At 42.8% G+C, this 26,916-nt stretch overlaps 1 protein-coding gene across 3 annotated transcripts in view; it reads right to left on the bottom strand.

Moving 5' to 3' along the window:
• nck1b (NCK adaptor protein 1b) overlaps positions 1-26,916 on the bottom strand; it is a 37,215-nt gene that overhangs the window by 5,399 nt on the left and 4,900 nt on the right. Inside the window, exons 2-4 of one of the 3 annotated variants that reach the window (XM_033638131.2) lie at positions 16,817-16,869; positions 14,531-14,771; positions 585-1,339 (exon numbers count right to left, since the gene is read on the bottom strand). In XM_033638131.2, coding sequence (XP_033494022.1) covers positions 585-1,339; positions 14,531-14,756 — 981 coding nt within the window. In that variant the 5' untranslated portion in view covers positions 14,757-14,771; positions 16,817-16,869. Of the gene's footprint in view, positions 1-584; positions 1,340-9,790; positions 9,939-14,530; positions 14,772-16,816; positions 16,870-26,916 lie in introns of those variants that run through there. The other 2 variants (XM_033638132.2, XM_033638133.2) reach the window with 2 other exon arrangements.

Here is a 26,916-nt window from a genome sequence, read left to right on the forward strand (position 1 = left end):
ATATTGGTAGAAATGGAATATTATATTCATAACTATGTTTTTATTAGTTTATATTCAGCTGAAAATAAAAATCGCTGTTATTACATTAAAATGGGCCAGGTTTTTTTATCTACATATGGAGCGGGTCCTCTTTTACGGACAGGGTTGGAAATGAACTTTTTTGTCCACCTGCCACTGTGGATGGTGAGTTCCAAAATCAATCATTTTTGGCTGGTTGCTGATGCTAATTTCAAACCCTGTTCACAGAGTCGGCCATGTTGTTTCTACAGTAGCCCAGAACAGACAAACCAAACACTGGCTCTAGATAGGGCAATTTGTGTTTTCGCATCTGCCTCCATAGTTCTTGGCACATGGAAGAAGTTTCAGCTGTTTGCAATCTACAAACCTCACCACTAGATGCCACTAAATCTCACATAACAGACCTTTAATCGTTGAATCTGTTTCCATCGCACTTAGTTGCAAGTTTCAAACCTATTTTGCCTCATACAGCAAGATTTTTTTTGTGTTTCTACTCCTACATGAATTGAAAATGCAGATATAAACAGGTCTACTGATGGTTTGTTAAACAGATGTAAGCTACTGACCGATGACTCGCTGTCTCGAATGAGGAAGTCCCCCTCTATGCCTCTCTGGTTGAGGGCCACCTCCGCCTGGTGGCGCGTCACCTTTCCGTAGTACCACTCCTTCCCCGCGAAGCGCCCGCTGCCTGAGGGCGAGATGTAGTCACAGTCAGGTGTGGGTGGCCCGGCAGGCCCTGCTGCGGGTTTATGGGAGGTGGAGTCCAGCACGGTGACGTAGTTTTTAGGCACCAAGCCCAGCTGTCCGTCCACTTTGCGACACTTCCACCACTCTGGGTCGTTCTCGGGCTTTTCCACCACCTCCATCACCTCGCCCTTCTCAAAGTTCAGCTCCTCGTCGTTGCCGGAGCTGAAAGGGTAGAGCGCCTGAACAGTGTGTAGCACTCTGTTCCCGTTCGTGGTGCTGTTCATTACAGCCGCCAGCTTCTCCGTTAGCGATCCGGCCGAATCTCCGACTCCGCCCATGCCCCCTCCCCCCGCCGTCAGATCCACGTCCTCTGTCACATAGTTGGACGGAAACCAGCCAGACCGTCCATTGTAGCTGCCACGCCACCAGCCATCGCTGCACTTCTCCATCACCACCACCCGCGTGCCTTTCACCAGAGACAGCTCGTCCTCGCGCTCTGGTGTGTAGCTGAACTTGACCAGGGCGGGCAGGTTAAGGTCGTACAGGCGCTCGCCATTATCTGCATACATGTCTGTGTCTGCGTTGGAGGCTGTGTCTCTCATCCCCCCCTTTCTGCTCTTCACCTTCCCAATTCCTAAAGAAAATAATCAAGCAGAAGTGTAAGATTTTACAGAGAAAAAAATCATCATCATCATCATCATCATCATCATCTACACCACAGCCCAGTGAGTAAGGTTAGAGACTTAATTAGAAGGCACACAGGCCTTTAGGTCTTTTTGCGTAAATTAAAACTTAAAAGTCACCATTTTACTAAAAAGCAAGTCTCTGGAATTCACATTTTAACACCCTTCCACTGATGTGGAACAAGTCTCAACAGAAAAACAAAAACCACATACACACCATTCAGAAACACCTCTGAAAATTTAAGGGAGGAGTAAAAAATCCCAGACAAATACCAGGCAGCGATAATAAGCATTAGGGGCTGTGCTGAAATACAGGGAGGGTGGGTAAGTAGGGTTAAAATCATTGCTTTTCTGCATTTACAGTGGCCTAACCCCCCACACTCCAAATCCAGATACATTCTTGGGGATTAGGCCTGGGTGCTGAGGAAACAAAAACGCAACGCTGGTGTGGTTGAAAGAAAAAAAAAAAAGAGTGGGATGAAAACTTGTTTTGGCATTGGGGCTATAAATCCTGTGGAAACTAAAATATGTACACTGGTTTATCAAAGTGCTGCTACCTAACATTGAAAAGAACCACAATTAGCCTTGAACTCTGTAGGCAGAAAGGCTCAGTCACATTTCATTGTTGCTAATCACATTGCGCTAATCACCTCAGCTGCCCTGACACCTGTGGCCTTGCTTGCACAGCAGCTGGAAACTCTGTCCCACTTCTGCCAGCACTCTGGCTTCTGGCTCTCCTTCCTCCCTCTCTGTCCTCAAAAACTCTCCACCCCACCATAATGCTCCAAGCACCCCACTGAGCTGGCCGTTTGACTTCAGCGTAGATGATTAAAAGGGCATATTTATCAAGACTTTATCAACTGTGGTTTAGCAGAGAGCGAGCTTTTCCTTTCGGTTTGCAGACTAAATGTCAGCCAGTCACACGGGGGAATGACCACAGGGTGAATTTCATCATACATGAAGTCGACCTCTTGGCATCTCTAAACAGCCCCGAGGCTAACAGAAGGGGGATTACCAGGCCCTTTAGCCTTTTCCTGGGTTATAGCGCCCGGAGGCCGAGCTTTGGCAGGCCTGTGGTCATCGTCTTACTGGACAAGAATTTCCACTTGGCAGCCTGGCATGCTGTATGAAACACATGTGTAGCTAGCAGTGGACACAGTGGCGAGATCACACCTTCTTCCAACTTTCCAAGACACCAGAAAGCAACTCTCACACTCACAGCTCGATCGGTCTATACGTTACTTGTGTAAACAACAGTCCTCCATTTTGCTAGTTCCTTGCAAAGCTAATACAACACCACTGTTATTATCACAAATCTAACTGATGATGTAGGCAAACCCGACCAAAGCTGAGACACTTTGATACCAGACGCAGTGAGCAAACCAAAGTAGTGACTCTATTTCTGATTACGTTTGCAAAGCTATTGCTTGCATAATCAAAAGTCAGCTGGGTGAAATTATACAGGAAGGCAGGGTGTAGTCTCAAGGATCATGCTGGGAGGATGGTGAGTGTGTGTGTGTGTGTGTGTGTGTGTGTGTGTGTGTGTGTTTGTTTTCTGAGCGGGAACGTGACTAATTTGTCACAACGCCATACTGAATCTGCTTTACCACAGATAAATTGTTACTGAAAAGTGTCTGTGACTCAAGCAGTGCAGACAAATTTCATGGTAGCGCTGAGAGTCCAACGTCAAATTGCTTCCAGGTAGACCCTGTTATTAGTCACACCACTGTAGGTAACTACAGACTCCAGACAGGGTGTTAAAAGCTGATGTCTATACGTGGAGGTTGGGTCTACTTGTGCCTCGGTGCAGTCTTAATAACTCACAGGGTGACTGGCAAAAACAAAACATCTATAAAGAAATATTTTACATGTAGATTAAATTAGAAAAGGCCATGCCACCTGGGTTTGGAGTTTACACACACAACACAAACAGCTGACTCCTCTTCAGTGTAATAATGATACAAAAATGACAGCTAGAGGAAGAAGAACATGTTCGTGCAGGTGCAAGCCCCAGGATGTGTTCTGTGCACAGTTGGAAATGACCTAGTTAACTCCAAAAGAAGGTTAGGGGTCAACCCTGCATAAATAAAGTATCTTTTAGCTCTAGCTGAGAACTGAGCCAACCGAGAGCTTACATTTTATCTCTCTGGCCAGGTAACACAACCGTTATCAGTGTCCCTGACAGAGATTTTATTTGCTACTTCCTGCTATGGTCACACGAACACTTTGCATTAAAAAAGCACAGAGCTCAAGACCATTGCATTTGACTAGATCGTCAATCTAAGCCAACACAATAAAGGGAAGCTAGGATTTGCCTGTACGGCTATAGGTAGATGATACTGAGAGATAAAGGGGTTATTGAGGGCATCTGCTGCTCTAAGGGGCCATCTGTCATGCTGCTGTAGGTTAACTGCTAAGAATTCACTTATGTGGCAACTAAGAACAACCGTGATTTTGTGCTTCCTCTTACAATTTAGCGGAGACTCTTGTCTTACGAGGCTTTTACAGCACACACAGCGTGGTACTGCTTAATGCAAGGCCGCTGTGCTTAATGTCAGACACTGCTGCATTCTGCTCAACTGGTGGAAAATGATTTTGGTGGCCACTTCCTTGAGATCCTGCCACATTCTTTAGGCAGTTTATGAGTTCAATGAAGCTCAAGTTAGGGGACAATCTTTGGACCTTTGAGTGTGCTGACCTCTGCAAGGCATGTCAAGTGTGCATTCTGGTGTTGAAAAGAGGCTGAATGTTTGTGGGGAAACACACTGGACTGCAAACAAGAAGGGAGGAGGAGTTATCTGGTGTATGGGGTGCGAAGTACACAGAGTAATTAGCATAAAAATACAAAACAGAAGACTTGTTTGGGGACAGAAAATGTGATAGATTCTAGCGTACATAATTTTGGTGTATGTGCTCTAGGCTACCCAAAACCCTGCATATGGTGATAAAAGTGACACAGCTGCAATGACTGGGCAGTCTTGAGGTCAAACAATCGAGACAGGACTCATAGTTGTTATGACGGACGCATCACTGGTTGTTATTAGGGCCGAAACTGGGAATCTTTAATTATGGGACGGTCCATCTTACCAGCAGGCCACAGTACCGTCCAGACCTGCCACCTTTACCACGACACAACCACATGAGGATGAGATGAAGAGAATTAAACAGTAAATAACTAACAGAATATGACAATTATGTGCCCAAATATTGTATCATGTAAAGTAGGGATGGGCTTGAGTACTCAAAAATACGATTTGGACATCAGTAATCATGTTTTTCACCTTGAAAAAAAAGACATTTTTCTGTTGGGGTGCAGTGATGTAACTGCTATCCTCCTGTGTCACAGATATAACGTTCAACATTTTCTGTCATCATCACTTGATCTAATGTTGTAGGCAGATTTTCGACAAGGCAGAAGAGTGATGTTTGGAAGTATTTCAACACAATCATTTTAATGAATGTGCAGTCCAAGCTATGTCACGTTAAACTTGATCTGTCAAGGGCAGAAAGGTTGGCTAACTCTAACCCCTTCCCACATTTGTGTTTATTTCTGACTAGGGATGCACCAATCCGATATCTGGATCGATTATCTTAGGAAAGAACTGTGTAGTCATCAATGCCTGATGCCTCTAGTCTTTTCTGTTCTACATGTAAAGGTATATATCTTTTTAGGTCAACCATGGTACCGGATCGGTATCGGGTATCGACTGATACTCAAAGCCACAGCATCAGGATTGGTATCAAAACTGAAAAAGCTGGATCGGTGTATCTCTATTTCTGACCACATTCTCATGTTCGATTTTTTGTGAGTACTTGAGTACTCTACCCAGCACCCACATAGGATTTAAAGCCTGCGACTCCCCACTGGTCGGTTACAACTAAAGCAGCCTCTTGGATGAGGGATGAAATGTCGTCAAGAAACTCAAGCAAGTCCCGTTACCTAGGATATAGCACTCAGGAATTACCATGACCTGGTAACCAACACGCACTCTAAAATAATTTAATGTGAGTACTACTTAAAATGCTCATGCCTACTGTCAAGGGTTCTACACACAAAAAACAAGCAAGCAAACAATAAACCACAAACATAAACAACCCCCACACCTGACTGCTGCCCCAACTCATTAGCTGTGGGAAACACAGGCCTCCTGTCAGTGCCTCAACCTCATCTCATCATCGAAAGTAACCCCCAAATACTGCTGCCTGCATGAGCTTTGCATGTACATTTGCAAATGTGGCAGCTAAACGCTTCCCCCGAAACCCACAAACCATGCCACTACCTTACTGCTACCTGAGAAAGGTCTTCCAGAAAGAAGAGAAAATAAAAAGCACTGTGCACTGGAAACTTTTCTGTTTTGACGTCAGATGCTTTTTCCTGTGCATTTCCTGAGAGAGGGATGCGGAGGAAGGAAATCACATTGCGTCAGATGGCAGCAAATCATGGCGAACAATGACAAAGACCTTAACACGCATAGGTAAAACCTCTCCGAAAAAACTTCACTTTTTGTTGGCCGATGAGGTGCCCCAGCAGGAGGAGAAGAAAGTGCTGGGGAGTTTGTTTGGCTACCAGTGACAGACAGGAACTAGTTTTGTTTTTTAACTCTGGCCTCCCTTCGCTGGCTGGCTGTCCATTGTCTGCCAGGGCCCTTTCGACCCCTTCGCTTCCCTCCATTCCAGGGCTCTTCCTCTGTGGACGACAACACCCCGCGTCAGGCTGTCTGACAGTGCCCGAACATCCCTGCACTTGAACACAACATGATCACTGGGACCAGTTTGGCTGCAGTGAAACGACTCAATAAAGAAATATTTTAGAGCCAAACGTGTTAGAAACTGGCTGATAATCAGAGAGGTACACCACAGACCAGTCCCTATCACATCCTAATATCTATCCTCCATGTGTCCAAGGTGATTTAACCTCTGACAACAATGTGTCACTCGCATTCACCAGACATGTGACGCAACACAGCAACCCTCAGCCATATGGTCTAGTATGAGACTTACGCATTAAATGTAATGACACCGTGTGCAGTCAGAAAGAGTGAGTCAAACTAACTAAAGGGAACGCACACAGGAGCAAGCTGGCATATTCTTCAATGGGGACAGTTTGGGGTGCCTTTTAAAACAGCTTCAGTCAAGCTGCTAACATGGTTGACTGATGGCTGCGCAGGAAACATACAAAGCTCTTTCAACTTCAGCCGTCTGAGACATCAAAAGCAGTCAGTCATCAGGCTCTGTGATGGAGCAGAGGGAGGGATGGAGGCTCGGTGCTCCATTTAGCTTTTACAGCTCTGGATAGTGCAGCACTACTGTCACAGGCAATGCCAAGGAGAACAGTCAAACAAAAAGGTGGCTGTATTAATTCCAGCCAGTATTGACTTTGTTATTGAAATCTGACTGGTTGTGGATCAAGCCTGGTTATTGACATTTGTGCACCTTTGCATCACTGCAGCAACACTGAAACTATTATCTCACTCAAGCTTCAATATTTCTATCTGTAAAAATGTCTTCACAGAAAGTCTTTTTCATACTTTTTTTTCACTTGACCTATTTTTTTTTAACCTCTGCTCTGGTGACCCAAATTTAAAGAACATTATATCTCGGGTTCCCCTCACTTGACTGTATCATTTTGTTACACCAGTGAAGCAACAGATGTCGTGACACCGATTGTTCCAATGTATTGAATGTCAAAAAATTACTTATGGAAAGCAGGTGCTGCTGCAACTGTCTGATGAGAGTTTTGGTCCTCCTAACAAAACGATACTTGATTTTAAGGCATATTGATATGTTTTTCTACAAAGCCCCTCTTTTCTAAAGATGCCAGAGTTTTAAAATTTTGTCTAAAGAAGAGCTACACGTGGTCAAACTGACCAGACACACGATGCCAGCTGACATTTTGATACCTGGTGCTACGTTTCATTCAATCACAAGAACTGTTAGGTTCAATATCCAGCGCTGCTCATGACATTGACTTTGAAATAAGGACTTAGGATACATGTTGCTACACCCAACAAAAACAACTGTTCTTAACGGGAAGGTTATTACTCACAGGCAAGCAACCAAACCCTTCAAATCAGGAAATGAAACTGAAGCTGAAACAATAAGTCAAAAATGAATCTGCAACTATTCGTTAAAAAGGACAAAAGTTTTTTTTGTTTGGTTTTTTTAAGAAAAAAGGAGAAGTTGATTGGTACTTGTTTGACAAATGGGGAATTTTCTTATTCATTTATGATCGTAAAACGAGTATTTGAGTTTCGGACCATTGCTTGACTTGACTATGGGTTCTCGTAATTTGTGATAGACATTTTTTTAATGATATTTGCTGACATTTTGTAGGCTAGGGCTGCAACTAAGAGTTATATTTTATCGTAACTTTCTTCATTAAAATAAAATCATAATTTCCCCACAACTCAAGGTGATGTCTTCAAATGTCTGGTTTTGGCCGACAAACATTCCAAAACCCAAAGACGACCAGTTTACTGTTGTACACCACAAAGACAAGCATCAAATCCTCACATCTGAAAAACTGGAACCATGAAATGTTTGTTATTTTTGCTTAATAAAGTAACACTTCAAGTTCAAGTTCAACTAAATTATTGGAATAATTTGTGGGTATGTTCATGAATTGTCACATCTACTCATCTACAGAATAAAGTTGAACTGTTAAATCTGAACTAATAATCAGTTGAAATATTTATAAGACTCTATAAACTATCTGTAGGTGAACTATTCAAATAAAGTGTTATTCCATTTTCAGAGTAGTTGCCATTTACTATCTATCGACTGATAGATTAGACAGCCATTAGGTTGAATAGACAAGGGGAGCTGTGCTGTAGACGTTACCAGCCTGATTACAGTGCTTGCTAGTTTTCAACAAGCCCAAACCCCTGCTCACTTCCTCTTAAGCAATTCTTAATGGCAGAAGACACAGGAAAACAAAGATAAGTGGACAGCTTTACAAGAGAAAAACAACCTAAGTCCTAAGTGACGTTGACAACTCTCCCCGCCAATCTCTTAATTATGATTATGTCTTTTGCTTTCCTGGCCTGGGAACAGCGTGGCGGTGGTTTTGGAGAAAAGAAGCGGGACTTTTTGAGGGAGCAAGGGACAGAGACTGCCAGAAAGTCAAATGGACAGACCCCGCACAATGATTCAACTTCCTTCTAACTTCTCACTTCCTCTCTGGCCTGGACTCCTCCAACGCTCAGGGAGAAATGTGGCTCAAATTAGAGTTTCCGCTCGCTGGGGAGGCTGAGAAACAGGAAAACAGAGGGAGGGGAAACAGAAAGAAAGAGAGAAAGAGAGAGGAGACTAACAGCTCTCAGTTTACACAAGCAAAACGTTTGTTAGCTCATCTCGATGTTCTTCTCAGCCCTTTTGCACTCTCTGGATTCTTTACAAGCACAGGACACACACACACATGCACACACAAGTAGGGTAGATAGGCAGAGACAGGAGATACCACTCAACAGTTACAAGGTGAGATTACAGCATGGGTGTGCGCCAGGGCCTTTTGAAAAAGTGTGTCAGCGTGGCTGTAAAGTATCTGCAGCCCACGGAGCTGCCGGAGCAATGACATTTCTCTGATAACCGAGCGAGGTGCGGGAGATGGGAGCCCGGGTCCCATCAATCAGCAGAGACCCCTTCCTCCTCTCAGTACAATGACTACAGTGTTCTACATGAGCACCCCGCGTCCCTTCAACTGTAGCTCATGACTGGCGGTGGGGTGGAGGGATGGAATGGAGAGGGGGGGACCCTCCCAGAATGAGCGAGCTCGCCCTGAGGGTAGCATAAAAGAAAACAGACTTTGGCTATGTCTTGAGATACTTCTAAACAGGGTGGAGAGGGGGTCTTCAAGCATGATAATGTAATCCACTGAGTTGCAGCCCACTCACTAGGACAAATGCTAGAAAAAATGGAGTAGGATTACTTTGTTTGTGTGTGTGTGTTTAAAAGAAAGAGACAGAGAGGGATTGCTGAGGCAATTACAGGCTTCAGCTCGGCAAAAGGCTTCTGAAAGGCATATCCACCCAGTCTTTGCAGCCGCTCACACAGACACAGCCTCAAAAAGCTGTTAAGACACCCTCGTCTCCCCCTCTCTGCCAGCACAACATGTTAGCACAGAAATCAGTTTCCGCCCGCTCTAAATATGACACATTCATTTGGCTAACCTGAAGCTGAAACCAACTTTACAACCAAAGTGAAAAATCAGAAAGGGAAGATGAAAGAGGGGAGAAAAAAAAACACTGACAGCCGCTCCTGCACAGTCAGAGAGAGAAAAAAGAGCTGCTCAAACTTGAAACAAAAGCTCTACAGCCTACACCACTTGTAAAAAAAAAAAAAAAAAAAACACAAACAAGGAGCTACAGGGGAACAGAAGACGAAGAAAGTTAAAAAAAACTCACGAAAGAAATGTTTGAATAGGTTAGCCATGTCCATTTTGGGCTCGCTGTCTCTCCCTCTCTCTGTCTCTCTCCCGGCCCCTGCTCTCTTCCCACTGCAGCTGTAGAGTTATTCCATGTGAACACCCAGAGAGCTGGGCGGATAGCGGAGCAGGGCAGCCCACTCTGTGAGCATGTGGTCAGGTTTAGCCAATGAGAGTGCGGGATAGAGAGGCCTCTGGTCCAGCTCTGGAAGGCAGAGTACAGAGGCCTCATGGAAAGGGGAAGAAGTAAGTAGGGAGGGAGAGAGGGAGGGAGAGAGGGAGGGAGGGGGGGATTTAAGCTCACACTCAGAGAAAGAAAAAGAGATGAAAGAAGGGAGATACAGGGAAAGTGGAGGAGCTATTTTATCAACCTGGAGGCGCCGATTGGTTTTTCTAACAGGGTGGTGATCTGAAAAATATATTGAGAGAGGATCCGAGGGGACGCTGCGGCGGCTCAGTGAGTCACTGAGTGCTCAGTGTCACATGACTGCAGTTGTTTGCAGGAGACACACTCATAACTTTACAACAAACCCAGGAAACATGAGTCCACAAACACACACACACACTCTCCAAAACACAACCATCTGCAGACGGATCATACCCTCACACATTCTTTCAAATGATGACACCACTCCACACCCAGCAACTGGCTTGTTTAAAAAAGAAGAAGAAAAAAGACAGATACATTTTCCTCCCACATAACATATGAAAGTGTTGTCATCCGGCTGCTTCTCTTCTTCTTCTCCCACTCATGCACAAGAAAAACACAACCACCCACAATCTTCCAGTTAAAAAACGTCTTAAATCTACTTATAGATCATAAAAAAGACAAATGAAGGTGAAGTATTTACAAGCTTTCTATGATTGTATGAGTGTTTAACGAGGCTCGGTTTCGCCTTTACTCGTGTTTTACATTAGTCTGTGTTTTATTGGGTTTATGTGTGAGTGTGGCCTGTGTGTGTGTGTGTGTGTGTGTGTGTGTGTGTGGTGCAGCTGTTCACCTGAGTGTTATTTGATCAATGGACGTAGTGACAGGTGGAGAGTTGTTGCCAGGTTGATGGCTGTGGTGCGTGACAAAACATACCCCTACCCAACAATGTACACAAATCCATACATAAATAAATCTGCACACTATTTGAGAAAAACAGATTTGTGTTTGGTATCTAGTGTCATCAAAGAAATGTTACTCCCCCATTTCTGATCCATCCTTAGCATAGTTAGCATGCATTGGCGCAGAGGGCTAATTTGGCTTGTTTACTACATTGTGTGAACGTCACTATCACACTGAATCAGGGCTGCCCCTTAATAGTCGACCAAATGTTAGCCAACTGGAAAGGTCATTAGTCCGCAAGATTTCATTGGTCGCTTAGTCGCAGAGAAAAAAACAACAACAAAAAAAAAAACAACAACGTGAAACTCTATATGACTGGACCATGTGGGAATTTAAATTTGAAAGGACAGGAACAGGAAGTGGCCATGCTTAGCAGTCAGACAGGAGTTAATTTACAGGGCTGGTACCTGCGGTTATTCCACAGGCTAGTTAATAACATGTCAGGCAGGAAATCCAAAGTGTGGGATCATTTTGAGAACAGGGTTCCTACACATTTGGAATTTCAAAATTCCATACTTTTCCATACCCTAATTTCCAGACTTCTCGGTGTTTTTTTTTTTTTTTTTCCTTTTTTTTCTTCAGAGAATATGCGACATCTGAGTAAATATATCAGTGTATCATATTTCACATCATATTTAATTATTCTTAATAGGCGATTGTAGCCAAGTACCATAATGGCATGCAAATAAAAACTCAGGTAAGTTCAATGTCTGGGCTGAGGCAAAAAGGTTGGGACTCTGGGTGCAAGCGATGCAGTAACGAGACGTCAGTGTTTTTTCCTTTCATGTGGCTCAGAATCGCCTTCTCCCCCATGTTGACGATGTCAAACGATTTCACACAAAGCTTGCATCAGGCTCTGTGTGTGAATTGGGAATCCTTGGCCAACCAGTATTTATATATGGTATTGTCAAGCCATCCATCCAAAAATTTGCATCTACCCATTGTGAACCACGTGAAACTCATCTTCTTGTCGAAGGTGCAGTGTTGGAGTGAAACTTGATACCTGGGGGGGCTGGAGGAGGGTCATGGGGCAGCGGACTGGACATACCACTTGTCAATCAGGTAAAAGGGGCGGTATGTTTTCTGAGACGTTTGCTCTCACACAAACTGTGCTTGGCCCGGCATAAAACACGATCCGGATTGATTAAATTACTTTTGGAAATACCTAATTTTCTATTTTAGAAAACAGTATTTTAGAACAGTGGTAATAGTCTGGAAACATAAATATTTTTCCACACTTTATTTTTCATTTTCCATACTTTTTAATACCTGGAAATTGATCATATTTATTTCCATACTTTTCCATACTTTCCATACTTGCGTAGGAACCCTGTGAGAAGGTGAAGGATGAACCCAAGGTGATATGTAAACTCATCTTCATCTGAAACATGGAAGTAGCTACATGCCTATTAGCCACTTAGCACAATCATTACTGCTTTGCCGACACCTCAGTGTGTGACGTGCACTTGTAGATAAAATATAGGCCTATATTAATGAAGGTTCATTAGTACGGTTTTGTTTTTCTCTGTAATGTAGCACAGTGTTAACAATGTTACTGATACTATTCTGTCTCACACCTTCAACTAACCATTTTGTTGCCCCGGCCAAAATATATAATTTAATAATTACATTAATATTGTAAACATGTGGGCGACTAGTCGACTAATGGCCCTAAATGACGACTACTGGTCGACTAGGAAAATTCTTAGTCAGGGGCAGCCCTACCCTGAATATTCTGCTGATCTGTTCAAACTCTCAAACTCTCTATGGAAGAAAAGGAGCGAATAGTTGAATATTCCTATTGAGCAACCAAATGCAATTCCACTGACATAATTGTGTGTGAGTGTGGTACAGCCCAAGTCAGTGTTATAAGAAACGTGACTAAAAGCTGTAAATATAAAAAAAAACGTTGAGGTCTCTTCCTGTCCTTATATAATTTTTCATCTGAGTATTTCAGCACACAGCTCTGCCCGGATGTCAGCAGTCTCCTCTCACCACAACACTACATATAAAAACACACACACACACACACACACACACACACACACACACACACACTGTGCAGCTAACAGGAAGACACAGTTCACATGTCCAACAGATAAGTTTTTCGCAAACACTGCATTGTGTGATACGCTTACAAAACGATGACACACTTCTGGTTAGAAGAACCCAGAACACCCCCATTCTTTCAGTACCTCTGTGCAGGGAAAAACTACTTTGAGGCCCAGGGCTTCCTCGCAGGAGGTCACCCTACGCAGGGGAAAGTCATCATCGCCACATCAAAAAGCAAAAGAGATAAGGCTACCTCTTTTGTCAGTCTCACAAGTGTGGTTTGATGTTATGTATTTGTCAAATGGGGCCATAAACAACAGGACCCAGCTGCGGTGTTGAGCTTCACGAAAATTAGAATGAAGTACATTACACTACAAAGTACTGTGTTAATATCACAACAAAACCACATTTTACTGTCAATAGTGTGCAGTTATTTTTGAGTGTGCCTTTAAGTCTCAGTGGCAAATGCTGGTGTTCAAACTTTAACTTTATCTAATTCCCAAACAAACATGGCTGAAGGACACCAACGAACATTGTTATCCCATCATGCTATTAACTGAGACAATGACGCCCCGCAGAGCCGAACACGTTGGAGATTAGAGTCTGAAAAGCAATAGAAACTAAAGACACACACGCAGGGGAAATGATCAAAATGCAAAATCACAGGCAAAACAAATACCAGGTCATCTGGCTGTGTTCCATACTGGATGCTAACAGTCAGAGTGTGTATCCCAAATTATCATGACTGTCTGTCATCAAGGAGAATTAAGCTAAGACAAATGGTAACCTTGGCTCACACACACAGTTACATTTGGCGTGCTCCTGGCAGTACAATGCCCTTGGCAAATGACAGTGCCCAGAAATATTGCTGCAGTGTTGACAGAGCAGACAACACCTGTGCCGCATCAATACTGGTCGTAATAAAAGCGCAGGAGATATTAGATTTGTCAACATAAACCAAAAGCATTTCATTTGTGTGCCACAGAAACTAAATCTCCTAATTTGTTTCTATCTAGATTTAACCTCCAAACAACCTCTGAAATCAAAGAATATACTGCTGCCTTACCTGTGTGGATGCTTCAAGGTAAAATGGAAAAACGTCACGTTGCATTAGACACTACACTGCAGACGCCTGTATCAGAAACTAAAGCCTCAGTCTAATTGCACTGTGAGAAGAAAGTAGCTGTATGCATTTCCACCAATCAGCCTGAGACCATCTTCCTGTGGAGGGTGTTACAGAGTTAACGAGATACCACAACCATGTGGTCAAATACAAAACTTGAGGTAGCGCAGGCCTAGATATCTCATGTTGACTCCATATAGGCTGAACAACAATTACCAACTGTGTGAAACATAGAGCAGTCTCAATCAAAAAGGTGTCATGAGTATAAGAAGACAGAAAGTGCAAATACAGGTTAACTGGCATCTTGAGAGCTCCTCAAATTAAAATAAACAGACTTTTGGAAAGTGTAAACTTCAACATGAGTTCTGGCCGGTGCTTATCAAACTATCATTCAACACTTGCACACTGAAGAAACCATGATTGATTTGTTTTACCAAGTGTGTCTTTGAGATTCTTGACAATAGAAGCTTTCCTGGCACTGTTTTTCCTCTCCACGTAGTTGGACGGCACAAAGCCTGTTTTGTTGGTGGCATTTCGAACCCTCCACCAGGACTTGGAGTCGTCGAGGAGCCAGAGGCGCTCGTTTTTCTTGATGTCCAGTTCCTGGTCCTGCTGGGCCATGTAGTCGAACTTGGCGATGACAATCACCTCTTCCGTCATCTTGCACTCAGTACACTGGAGGAAAGAGAAAGGAGCGGACAGAGGAAAAGAAACGGATGTCAGATTGGCTTTGTCTCGTATAGCCAAACCTATGTCCACACTTCATTTTTGGGAGAGATCTGGCTGAACCCATTGTAATTCCAAACCAAGGGAAAAAACGCTCCTGATTGTTGGTATTTTTTTCTTTCTTTATTTCACTTGATAGGGACAATGCAGAGTATGAGACTGATGTGCTGCACATAAAGTTTACAGCTATTGCTACTTTCCAACTCTTATCCCTAGTTGGGCTTTTACATATAGAAAACCTAACATGAAATTTAACACGTAGAGTTTTAGACATCATAAAACCACAATACACTATAAACACGGAAGGCACAAAAAAACATATACCACAATCCACACACCAAGGCCTGCCCCCTTGATAGTCGACCAAATGTTAGTCGACCAGAAAAGTTATTAGTCAACAAAATGTCATTGGTCTGCCTGGTTCAACGCCTGGAAGAAGATCAGCTCTGCGCCCAGGATTTCAGGTAAATAGGCTATACAGCGCTTGTTAAGGTTGCTTAGCGCCCAACCTCACGTTTTCCAGACGGTTAAAGACGCAGCATGTATACGGCCCGTAATTTCCAGGGCTGGTACCTGCGGTTATTCCACAGGCTAGTTAATAACATGCCGGGCAGGAAATCCAAAGTGTGGGATCATTTTGAGAAGCTGAAGGACGAACCCAAGGTGATATGTAAACTCACCTTCATTGGTCGACTACAAACATGACGTATCATCTGAAACGTGGAAGTAGCTACATGCCCATTAGCCGACAGTGTCATCAACAGGCAGCTCGCTCAGTGTGTGACATGCACTTGCAGATAAAATATAGGCCTATATTAATGAAGGTTCATTAGTACGGTTTTGTGTTTCTCTGTAATGTAGCACAGTGTTAACAATGTTACTGATACTATTCTTTCTCACACCTTCAACTCAAACCATTGTGTTGCCCCGCCCAAAATATATCATATTATAATTAAATTAACATCGTAAACATGCAGGCGACTAATCGACTAATGGCCCTAAATGACGACTACTGGTCGACTAGGAAAATTCTTCGTCAGGGGCAGCCCTACAAATACCACAGTACATATACCACAAGACATCTACTGCAACAGACATGCCACAAACACCAATGCACTTACACTCATACTATTTCTTTAAACCAATCACAATCGTCTTGGGCAGCTCTAAGCCCAGGAAGCAGCAACAGTGCTCTTGCAAAATAGTGTCAGGAGGGAACTTGTTTTGGTGGAACATTTACACGTGGGGAGGTGAGCCTTAGCATTAAAATGTCCTTATCCAAGTAAAAGAAAACACCACATAAAATATTAAAAGATGTTTTAGTGTGTTAAATGCAAGCTCAGAGATTGTCGTTGTTTGACACAGTGCTAAAATAAAGTGTGGAGATCGGCCTGTTTCATATAGTGACAGGGATTTTGAAAATGGTAACAAAGATAGTGGAGGGCACTCTGAAATAGTCAGCCAATGCTACATGCTGTGAGTCAGAGTACAGGAGCTAGAATGAATGTTCTACATTACAGAACATTTTAATTACCTAATCAACAAACTACTTCTATTATACAGTAGAATCTGGGTCAGTGATGATGTTATGAGCAGCAGTGGCAGCAGTGATAAAGTTACCTCAATTTCTACCACCAGAATGATGACGATGAACACAAATGGCCCAGTTTCTCTTTTAGTAAAACAACACAGGGTTTGCCCACAGGAAGCTGGTAAGCAGAGGTGGTGAGCAATGCTGACTTTTTTTTCTTGTTCTTGTTGTGCAATTATGACAAGTTGACGTGTAGTTAATGCGGTAACCATTACTAGGAAATTTGCTAAACCTAATTTTCACAGAACTCCCCTTCAAATTATCAAGAGTATGTATCTCTATCTGCCCAGCCTTCATACACATTCTATTCTCCAACTGTGCCGTCTGCTCCAGACACAATGCTACGCTAAGAGACACACCAAAAGTAAATTTAGAAACTGTGTTTGGATATAGATAGTTGTACCTGTACTGCATCAAAGCTGAGAACTTCAAGGGCTCTGATACTTCTCTGTAGACCTAGGAAAAAAAAAAACAAAGTGCAGGAGAATTAAAAATAGACTCTTCTCAAAATCTGCCCACAGATTTCTTTAATAATATTCAAAACCTTGTATCTGTACCTCTGTTAAAGTGACTTAACCGCAGTCCATATAGCGCTTTATTTCTGCATATGTGTTATCCAAATATCCTACAGCTAGGCCTGACTCCTGAAGAAATGCCAGCTACCATTTCCACAGTTTAGTCTCCTCAGGCATAATTTCCCCAGACCAATTGTACTCTTGAAATAACAGATATAAATGACTATTCTTTTCAGTCTTCAACACTAACAGCTGCCAAAGAGTATAGAGCCAATCTCTGAGTATCCACATTCTTTATAAATTTACAGAGGGGATGATTTCCTCTCAGAAGCAGTCCAACTATTGTCTATTGTGTTCGGCATCAAGCATGAACCTGAGAGCCAGGACGATAGCAAAGATTACTGTAATTGGGAAGTGAAGAAGAGGGGCACTGTGCATCAGCGGTGTGGCTACGTCAGAGAGTGAAGCTCTCACTGAGCAGTAATGATGTAGGATATTGCTTTAAATTTAGCCCAGGCCAATAAATATTCCTACGTGTGCAGCCTATGCAAATGCTGTGATTATGTGAACCGCATTACAAGCATGGCTCCATTGTTTGCAATGTCGCTTATCACGAGAGCTTTCAAGTTGCCTTGGGCATTTTAAAATTATGATTTGGGAGTACTCTGATACACAATCAAAACTTGTTTGTGTTCAACAATGAGCACATTCACAACAGCCGGTCTTATGACCCATGTAGCCATCGGCACATCTATGCTAAGGTTAATACAGCAGCACTGGAGGAGTGAGGCACCATTGAAGTGGCTGCTTGGCTGCTCTGATGTCATGGGAGTGGATGGAGTTTCACCTTTCCCCCCCCGACTGACTTCAGGGACCAGACACTGACCTCATTGATCGAGGGCACTTGGTTTTTATTTGAAGCAGAAGTGTCTTGGTTTCAGCTGCAGCTGGCCTTGAGATAGGACCAGAACCTGATCTTAGGCAAACACACGGAGCCAAGCTAACTCTGAGCATGATTAGCCAAGGGGAGTAAAATAAACAGTAGGCTAAATAACCATAGGCTGAGAACTGAGAAGAGCTTTACTTATGCTTTTCTAGAGAAAAAGTCAAGATGCTGATCAGATGGTTCATCATTTAAGAAAACAACACAGTGGATGACAGTGCCAAATAGGGGTGCCGAACTCTGTACTTTCAAGGGTACTTACTGAATTACACTGGTACTTCTGAGTTCCGATTCACATTAAATCAATCGGTGCCACATTTCAGTAACTGTCTGAGAGCCCATCTTGTCGCAAGAATAATTTACAGCATAGAGAGAAAGAGAGAGATGAGACGACAAAATCTCTGCTGCTTATTCAAGTCACAGTGAGTCAGGACAATAGTGAGCTGAAAGTTGTCCCAAGTGTTGTGTACACTTCTCGAAACTCAACACAGACAACACTCGCTCAGAGACACACACTGCAGCGTTCTCAAGCTATCCCTGTATTATGTGGTGTCGGAATAATTGGAAATATTAGTTCCCCATTGTGAAAAATCACTTCCACACCCCCCTCAAGTTAAAACACCAACTAGGAAAGTCTGCAAAACTTTGGGTGCACGACTTGCGGAGTTGATCGTATTACGCAGAAACATGGCAAATGAAAAAACTTGTCTGGTTGATGTTAATTGACCTACTGCATATTAAATTTTGTTTACATGTAATTTGTAACATGGTGTTAGGTTGTTACTGTGAGTTGCTGTTCACATAGAGTGACCTTGATTAGTAAGAAAAGGTAAAGCAATATTTCAGTGGTTTAAGGGAATGTAGGCGACTGGTGCAGCAACAAATCTGGGAAATAAATTCCTTTGTAATATAAACTGTTTGACCATACTAGGATAGCAACATAAATCTTCACTGGGACATTAAGCGCTCTGAGCAATAAAATACAACACATCTTCCTTGTAGCATCTGTGTTGTTTCCACATTATGACTTAAAAACTCATGAACACACCAGAGTCAGAGAAAAATGACTTCACAACTTGAGTAACGGGGCCATCCACGGAGCATGTGAATGCATCATACGGCCTGGTGACAGACAGTGACATGCTGAAAGTTGTGGGGACGGGTTTGAGAGGGGAGAGGGAGGGTTTTTATTCTGTGTGGTTTGTAAAATGCTCTGAATAAATGTAGCCGAGCAGAGTTATGAGTTTCGCCTACACTGTACTCATGAAGGTAATAAAATAATAATATGGTAGCTCCGTAGTCTGAACCATGGCTGCAAACTCTTCATTGCCTCCAACGCCGTCAACAGCAGCACATTACAGCTTCACTCCCTCTGTTATTAGCTTCCACAATAAAAGGCCTAGACATATACACTGCATTACTGCTTAGTAAGAGGCCACACAACCAAGTATCTTACATTAAAAAAAAAAAAATTTTGAATTGAAAAGTTTGGATGTATTTTTTACAACTGAAATTAAATTTGCTATTACAGAGAGAGTAAAGTACTGAAAACTGTTAGTTCAAATGTGTACAGTACCCAACCCTAGCACCACATCTCATTTCCCCCTCTTCATTAGATGAAGGGTGGCTGTGTCATTTAAAGATCCCAAAGTGTCTCCACATTTCATATAACCAGTTTTAAAGGGGACACCTGTGGTCTGTTTTCCCCCCATGGGGTATGTTGTTGACTTCCCTTACCAAAAAACATTTGGGTGTACACTGGGTTTTATCTCATGGCATGTTATTGCCTGCTCCTTTTCCATGTCTAATTAAATTAATGAACACTGGGAGAAATGTTAGGGAGCGGCACACAAAAACAAAGAGCTGATTTACTCTCCTCGAGTGCTGCCTCTTTCACCAAGACAAAGGCAACAATCTCTCCACTCCCTGGGCTGGGCTGGATAACTGTCTGCCAAAGAGGCTGACAAGTGTGTATATGTGCTCCTTCTCCATTTACAATGTCCCTCCCTTACTATCTTTTTCCCCTCACTTTCTACTCTCCCTGCCAATGCATGAAAGACTCATCAATGTGGGACAAACCCCTTTCCCAGCTATCTCCCATTTTCACAAAGCACACTACATCCCAGTCTCACTCCTTTTAACTGCCGTCATCCCCCACGTCTAGGGTGGCGGTGCACTAAGTGCACACTGACACCGCAATGACTTACGATAGTGCAGATGTGAGGGTGGATCAAAAAGTTGGGCGACAGATGCTCTGAGCTAATCGCGCAGCTGCAGGCTGAGCCTAGGCCACTTGCCACTCCAGAGCACCAAACGTGAGGTCAGACAGGTCAAACTGCTCAAATGGTGTCATATCCACAGTGGATCTCCGTTTACCCTGCTGTCTGGCACAATTACCAGGTACCAATCCATCACCAAACCCACAGTGCACATAAATAAAAGCAAAGCTCTGCAAGTCCGACCAAAGTTTTCATCCATTTGTTTCAACTTTCATACTTCTCTTAAAAAAAACAGCATCTTGTCCTGTTTTCTGATCACAGACACAGATCATTGCAGGACCTAAGATGCAACAAGTGTGGGAATGTCTTTCTGCCATAAGGTCAATTTGATTACTGACAACAGCATCTGCAACTGATTGAGCAGATTTTTACAGCACATCATGCAGAAGAAGGAGAGTTATCCAAAAATCCAAGGTAAAGAGTTGATTTGGGAATCTGGAAAAGACTGCCCCAAATGTAGGCCAAATGATGTAATGAATCACACAGCTCACCGTCAAATAGCATATGACCTTTATAATGAGTAACTGGTTGTATAGATGTTTTGAACGAGCAAGACCAACACTGAAAATAACTTGGGTGCTAGACATGAAGCCAAAAAAAAAAAAAAAAGGATCTGTACGCACGAGCTCTGCGGTTGTCAACAAGGGCGACCACATGGAATGGTAGACAGGTGGTCAAATCTGGTGGCTAGTGGTAACTGCAGGGTTTTCCCAGCTAACTGTGGATACGTCTTCTTCTGCTATCCCTCCCTCTCAGTATGATAAACGGATGTGCTGACAGAAGGGCGCTAAAAGAATGTCCCTGCTGATATTTTGTTTTTCACTATGCAAAGTTGCATTTCCTGTCGCTCCTTAAAAATAATGAACAGTGGTTCAAAGCAGTTTGAAGCCACGGCAGCAGAATGTATTCAATTTGCATTAATGTTACCTTAACAGTAGCTGACTTCATTACAGCTCCCATAACACAGCAAATGAGTAGCCCACCTACTTAACTATGGAGGGGGAACACAGAAATTGGGCAACTTAATAGCAGTATATTTGATAGGGACTGCAAGTATATTGTCAGAAAACTATGACAAACACCCAAACTGACCTCTTCAAAATGCTTAATTTGTCACTCAAGAATCCAAAACATCAAATATTTTATTTACAATTATATAAATCAGGGAAAAACAGCAAGCCCTCACATTTGTGACCAATGTCATATGTTTAGCATATTCTGCTTTAAAAATGTTAATCAAAATCGTGATTTATTTTTAGTTTAAATGGACCTTCTATGCTCATTTACTTGTATTTGGGGTTTCTACGCAAACATGTTTACATGCTTTAATGTTCGAATTAGGGATGCATGCAATTAGTCACCCCCTCGCTAGTTGGCACCAGAAATATTAGTCGGTTAAACCAATTAGTGTTTTATTCATGTACAAGGCAACTTAACTGTCACGCAGCCTCCCACCACTAGTGGGGTCTACAGAGCCATCAGACAGCAGTCCCCCTCCCCACGGCAATGCTCGAGTAGACTGGAGCTTTAAAACAGCACAGTGGGAAATTGGAGAGATGTCTTCTCGCAAAACCAGCGCAGTTTAAGTGAGTTGTTGTCAGATGATGTGCGGGTTTGCATTCATACTGCACAGCGCAAAATGCTTCTCATTTCAGCTGAAATTTAATTATAAATTACATGATGTTTCATTAACTTTAAAGTGAATTGCTATCATTTTTGTCAGATAATCTGCAAGGATCAATGTGCCCCACATTTCAGATGCAGTTTATTTATTTTAGATGTTATTTTAGTGGTTAACTTTTGACTGAGTTGTCGCCAAGTTCACATTCATACCGCACGGCGCAAAGTGTCTTGTATTTCAGCAGCATTTAAAATCCAACATGGTTGTGCGACATTATGATTAAAGGCTTCAAAGGGCTATTAATGCACACAATATTTTTTGGGATAATGTTTCAAATACTTAACATGTTTTCTGAGTGTTTTCCTTTTCTTTTAGACTAGTCGACTCGTCTTAATCAAAATTTCCATTTAGTTGACAGGGAAATTAATCGCCAGGAATATACCTAGTTCGAAAACACTTAATTTCCCTCGTACTCTCTGTGCTGGAACACCAGTATTCACCCTCTGTCTGGGACGCTCTATTTTAGCACCTGTCTCTTTAAGGCCCCATCTCAAAGAAGCCTGGTCTGCTCTGACTGGTCAGTGTTCCAGGGTCTACCATGTCTAGGCGTCTCTGCACCATGATCACCTCAGTCGGGTAATAACTGTAACAGAGTGTAGCGGCACTTCCTTTTGCTTAACATCACCAATAAAAGCTTCAAAACCCCAAATCTTCACAACCAGACATGTTCCAGTAGAAATATAATGCAAAATCAGGGAGCAATTAACAACATCGGCAACCAAGATTATGTTTCCCAGACGTTAGCATGTAGCTACAAGTAGCAATATAGGCTGCGTAATGTAAATACCTGAAGAAGCGTGCCTGAAGCAGATGACCTTACAAATAAATTTGTCAAGAACTGATGTCAGCTTGTCTCAAAAGTAGACAAAAAAATGTTGAAACACAATATCCAGAACTGTCTGAAGGTATTTGCTCACAGGGATTACTTTTACGAATGTTTACCTCATTATTTGAAATGTTGGCCATTGTTTGAGTCCTATTTAGTATTTTACCTACAAAACAACTCCACGCTAAAATGACTAGAAGAAGAAGAAGAAGAAGAAGAAAGACCTTTATTGTCATCGTTCAACATGTGTATGAACTAAGGGAGCCACAACAAACTACAACTACAACAAACAAGTCACAGGCAACAATACTAGATTGAACTCCATGACAGAATAAGTTTACAAATTACAGTTAAACCTACTTGTGTCATGCAAATAAACTGTACTGTTAACTACTAAATACCAAGCTGATACAGAGGGCCCATCTTATCTCTGCCACAGCAGCAGCTGTGGGGCAGTGACAGGTCACCCAGTGTTGCTATCAGTCATCCACTCATGTTCTCAAGAGTGCTAACACTGGTCACAACTGTTTCCCATCAGCAAAGGAGATCTTACCCAAATCTGGGACAGCTATCTTCAATAGTTACAAAAGGCACAGCAGTGATTACTTATTAGATTTTAAGAAAATACCTATTTGTTAGTCAATAAAATTAAAGAGGCTGTGACAACACACTAAACACTGTAAGCCACAAGCCACAACAACTGCATATCAGCGGTGTAATAGAGATGCAGTGTGCAACTTTGCGATGTTACTATGAAACAACACTGACATGAGTCGACCACATCCTGCAGTCTACAGCTGCTGCCACAACCCCTTGTGTCTCTGTGGGGAAAAAAACACAAGTGAGATCTAGTCAGAGAGCACACCCAGTGGCCTGTGTGGTAATGCATGATATGGGGATACTAAAGATATGCATAAGAAGTAAAGAACTGGAGTAGCATTAGTGTGAGTGGCTCTGACTTTATCTGCCAGGCTGACACCACTTTGTGAAAATGATGTCACAACAGTTGGATACTGTATGATCTAAACAAGCCTAAGAGAACAATTATGGATCGTTGCCTCTCTTCTCTGCGGGAGCAAATAGTGCCACTGCTCGACAGGACTGCTGAGGCACTGAGACAGCAACAGCATGAGCTCACAGAGGCAGACAGAGTAACCTAATCCCTGTGACAGCCTGCTAAAATCACAGCCTCTGCTGCCTTCTGGAATGTGCTCTGTATGCTCACTGCTCACTCAGCCCCTCTGGCATTGCTGCACTTCCTCCAACTTACACCAAAACTCACAGTTTGGCCACGGGGCAGGTCTGGCTTCACAATCGGAGAGCGCAGGATGGCGGCGGACCGATGAATACGTGCTTGTGCTTTTCTTTTTTCCCCCACATCGAACCACTGCGACTAAAACCCATGAGACTGCATCTCGTCCCAGTTGTCCTAGATTCTCTCAAAACAAAACAGAAGCACAGCAGCAAAGGGTCATGGGAGACTTGGCAGGCCAGCTGTGAGACAGGAAGTGTGGACACAAGGGTGACCGGATGATGGGAAAGTGATGCAATCTGACAGAGTGCAGGCTTGACCTCTGAGTGGAGATGAGTTCAGATAACTTATCTTTGCTTTGCATTGATGCATGTAATGTATCTCAATTAAGGGATGAGGGACCAAATGCAGCACCACTTTAAACTTAAACACCGGTGCTGCTGGGAGAAAATATGATGTTCCCCATTACTGTTCCACTATCAAATTAAAACTTAATTGAGGACAGAGGGGCCTCTAGTGTTTTGGGCTAAGCATATCGGCTCATGACTGTGTGAAAGCAGTTGGTTATCCACCCCTCGGGATCACCCTCTGCAGTTGGGAATGGCCTAAAATAGACCGGGGCTCATGTCCTTTGAGAATTGCCAGAGATTTACTCTCATAGCAACAAGCAACACCAAAGGTTTTGAGCTTCATTTGAGGCCAACTTCACATCAAACGGCTCGCTCTATGCTCAAAACAAATCCGTGAGAAGTGTACACAAATGACACCGTTTGAAATATGGTGTAAAGCAATTTAGCCACGAAACGAAAAGTCACACGCAAAATCATGGCCGGCCACTTTGACATACTGTGCAGACAAATTACTTAGAAAGACAAGAGCAGTGTGTGCGAAGCTTTGAGTAATCTCTTCCAAGTGTACTGAACTTTACACCCTTACAGCAAACCTACATATTCTCATAGATTCTACACCCCCGTCATAAAAGAGGATATTCATTTTTTGACAATCAGAACAAGTTATAATGATGCTGATAAGGAAAATAAATATGCACAGCTAAAAGAGTTTTCACTTCCCCATTTTCACTTCCCAGTTTATTACGACTGCATATTTTCCACTTCACAAGGCGTGAGGCTGGATGGTACTGTCTGGCCCACAGAGAGATGGCACTGGTGAACTGACATGTCGTTTTTGTGGCTGGAAAACAGGATGAGATGTCCTTTTTTGTGTCCTTTATTTTGGAATGGTGGGACCAGCTCAAAATAAAAAAAGATGACACAAACACAGTGTCTCTCATATGAGTGCCTGTCAAAAAAAAAAAAAGGTTTTCACAAGTGAGCAAATCAGTGATCTGTATCACCCTCGAAAAGCCTGATCAAAGCACCCTTATCACACACCACAACAAATTACATAACCAAAGTGCTTGTCATAGACATGTAGAAAAGCTAAATTTAGAAATAAGACCACTGCAATGGTATGCAGGAATAAATTGAATGTAAGCCAGACTCACATTATCTACCTATTACTTCCCAGTATTTACACTAAATGAGTTTTAATGTCTACAACTGGCCTTAGCAGCAGCCTACCAGCACTAAATCACCTACATCCTCTGTTAGCAAACGCACACCAAAACATAATACCTCTATGTGAGACAGGATCTATTTCCTCAAACCCCACCTACATCAGCAGAGCCTACACATCCGTATCCACGCCCTGCTCGTTGCTGGAGTTGCCAATTGTTGTTCTGGGTGGCCTGTTTGCTTATAGCTACCAGGTCCAACGACGGCCACATTCAAGAAATCTGGGATCAAGGCAACAGCAAACTAAACCTTCAGGTTACCTCATCAACTCTGGGAGCTCCGGGGGATTTCCCGATGACTAATCCAAGTTTACAAAGCAGGAGGATTCCTAACATCAAAAAGTGCTGTATAAGAAATCTGTTTGTGGTTAGGTTTTGTAGTAGCATTAAGAGTCAGTAAAAGAGATGATCCACATAAAATCTAAATCTGGCCACGCAGTGTGCTGTAGCTGTGTACCTCGTTGCAAACTGCAGCCTTCTGGAAAAACGCTATTGTTGCAGTCAAAATAGCAGATCATTTGTAAACCGCAAGATAATAATGCCAGACAGCCTGTGTCAGAGAGATGAAATGGATACACTGGCTTCCTCTTAGTCTTCGTACATCCTGGCAAATATGAGCCCCAGGGTGCTGTCACAATAGGACTAAACAAGCCACTTGGGAGGACACAAGTCTGGGGAGGGCCACGTGTTGGGACTTGTGTATGAGCATCTTGAGAGCGGGAGGCATTCCAGATTGCATGGTGATGCCACAGCAAAAAAAAAAAATCTGGGGTCTGCAAAAATCCACAAGATGTTTGATAGGAGGAAGACAAGAAAAACATTTTCCACAGACATCCTCACCTCACCTGCCCGAGTGAGAAACAACCTACACACACATTTTCAACAGTGGAAGGACTGAGCTTGATGAAACTGAGAGTGTGTCTTTTTACTTTAAGCCACCATGTGTACAGTCAGAAAAGGACAACAGATGACAATGTATTATATCAACACCTCTGAGGGATCAAACCTGGGGACACTGAGATGAGTCAGCTGGCGGCTCCACAACGACTTAACACATTTTTGGATGGTCATATTTTTCTACAAGCAAAAACCTGTGTGCTGCCAAAACTATTTGAAGGATGCTGTAATCACATAGTTGCTTTAAAATCAATTCAACACTGCTGCAGCTGCTTCTGTAATGACAAATATGTAACATCTTAAACAGGCCAGACAGTGAAGGGATTAAGCCCGACTTTAACTCTCAATTAGTCGCCCCTGACTAATTTCAAAATCAGGCCAACTTTCTCCCAGACTTTGTCATTTGACGTTCAGTTTGAGGGGGGTCATGGCGCCTGATTAACTGCCTCAACCATCAACAATTTCTGGCATGTCAGAAATTTTGGTCAGCTATCTTGCAGTTTCAACACTTCCACAATCCACTTTCCTACATGCTGC

The sequence above is a fragment of the Epinephelus lanceolatus genome, chromosome 20 (assembly GCF_041903045.1).
Source record: "Epinephelus lanceolatus isolate andai-2023 chromosome 20, ASM4190304v1, whole genome shotgun sequence".
Lineage (NCBI taxonomy): Eukaryota > Metazoa > Chordata > Actinopteri > Perciformes > Serranidae > Epinephelus > Epinephelus lanceolatus.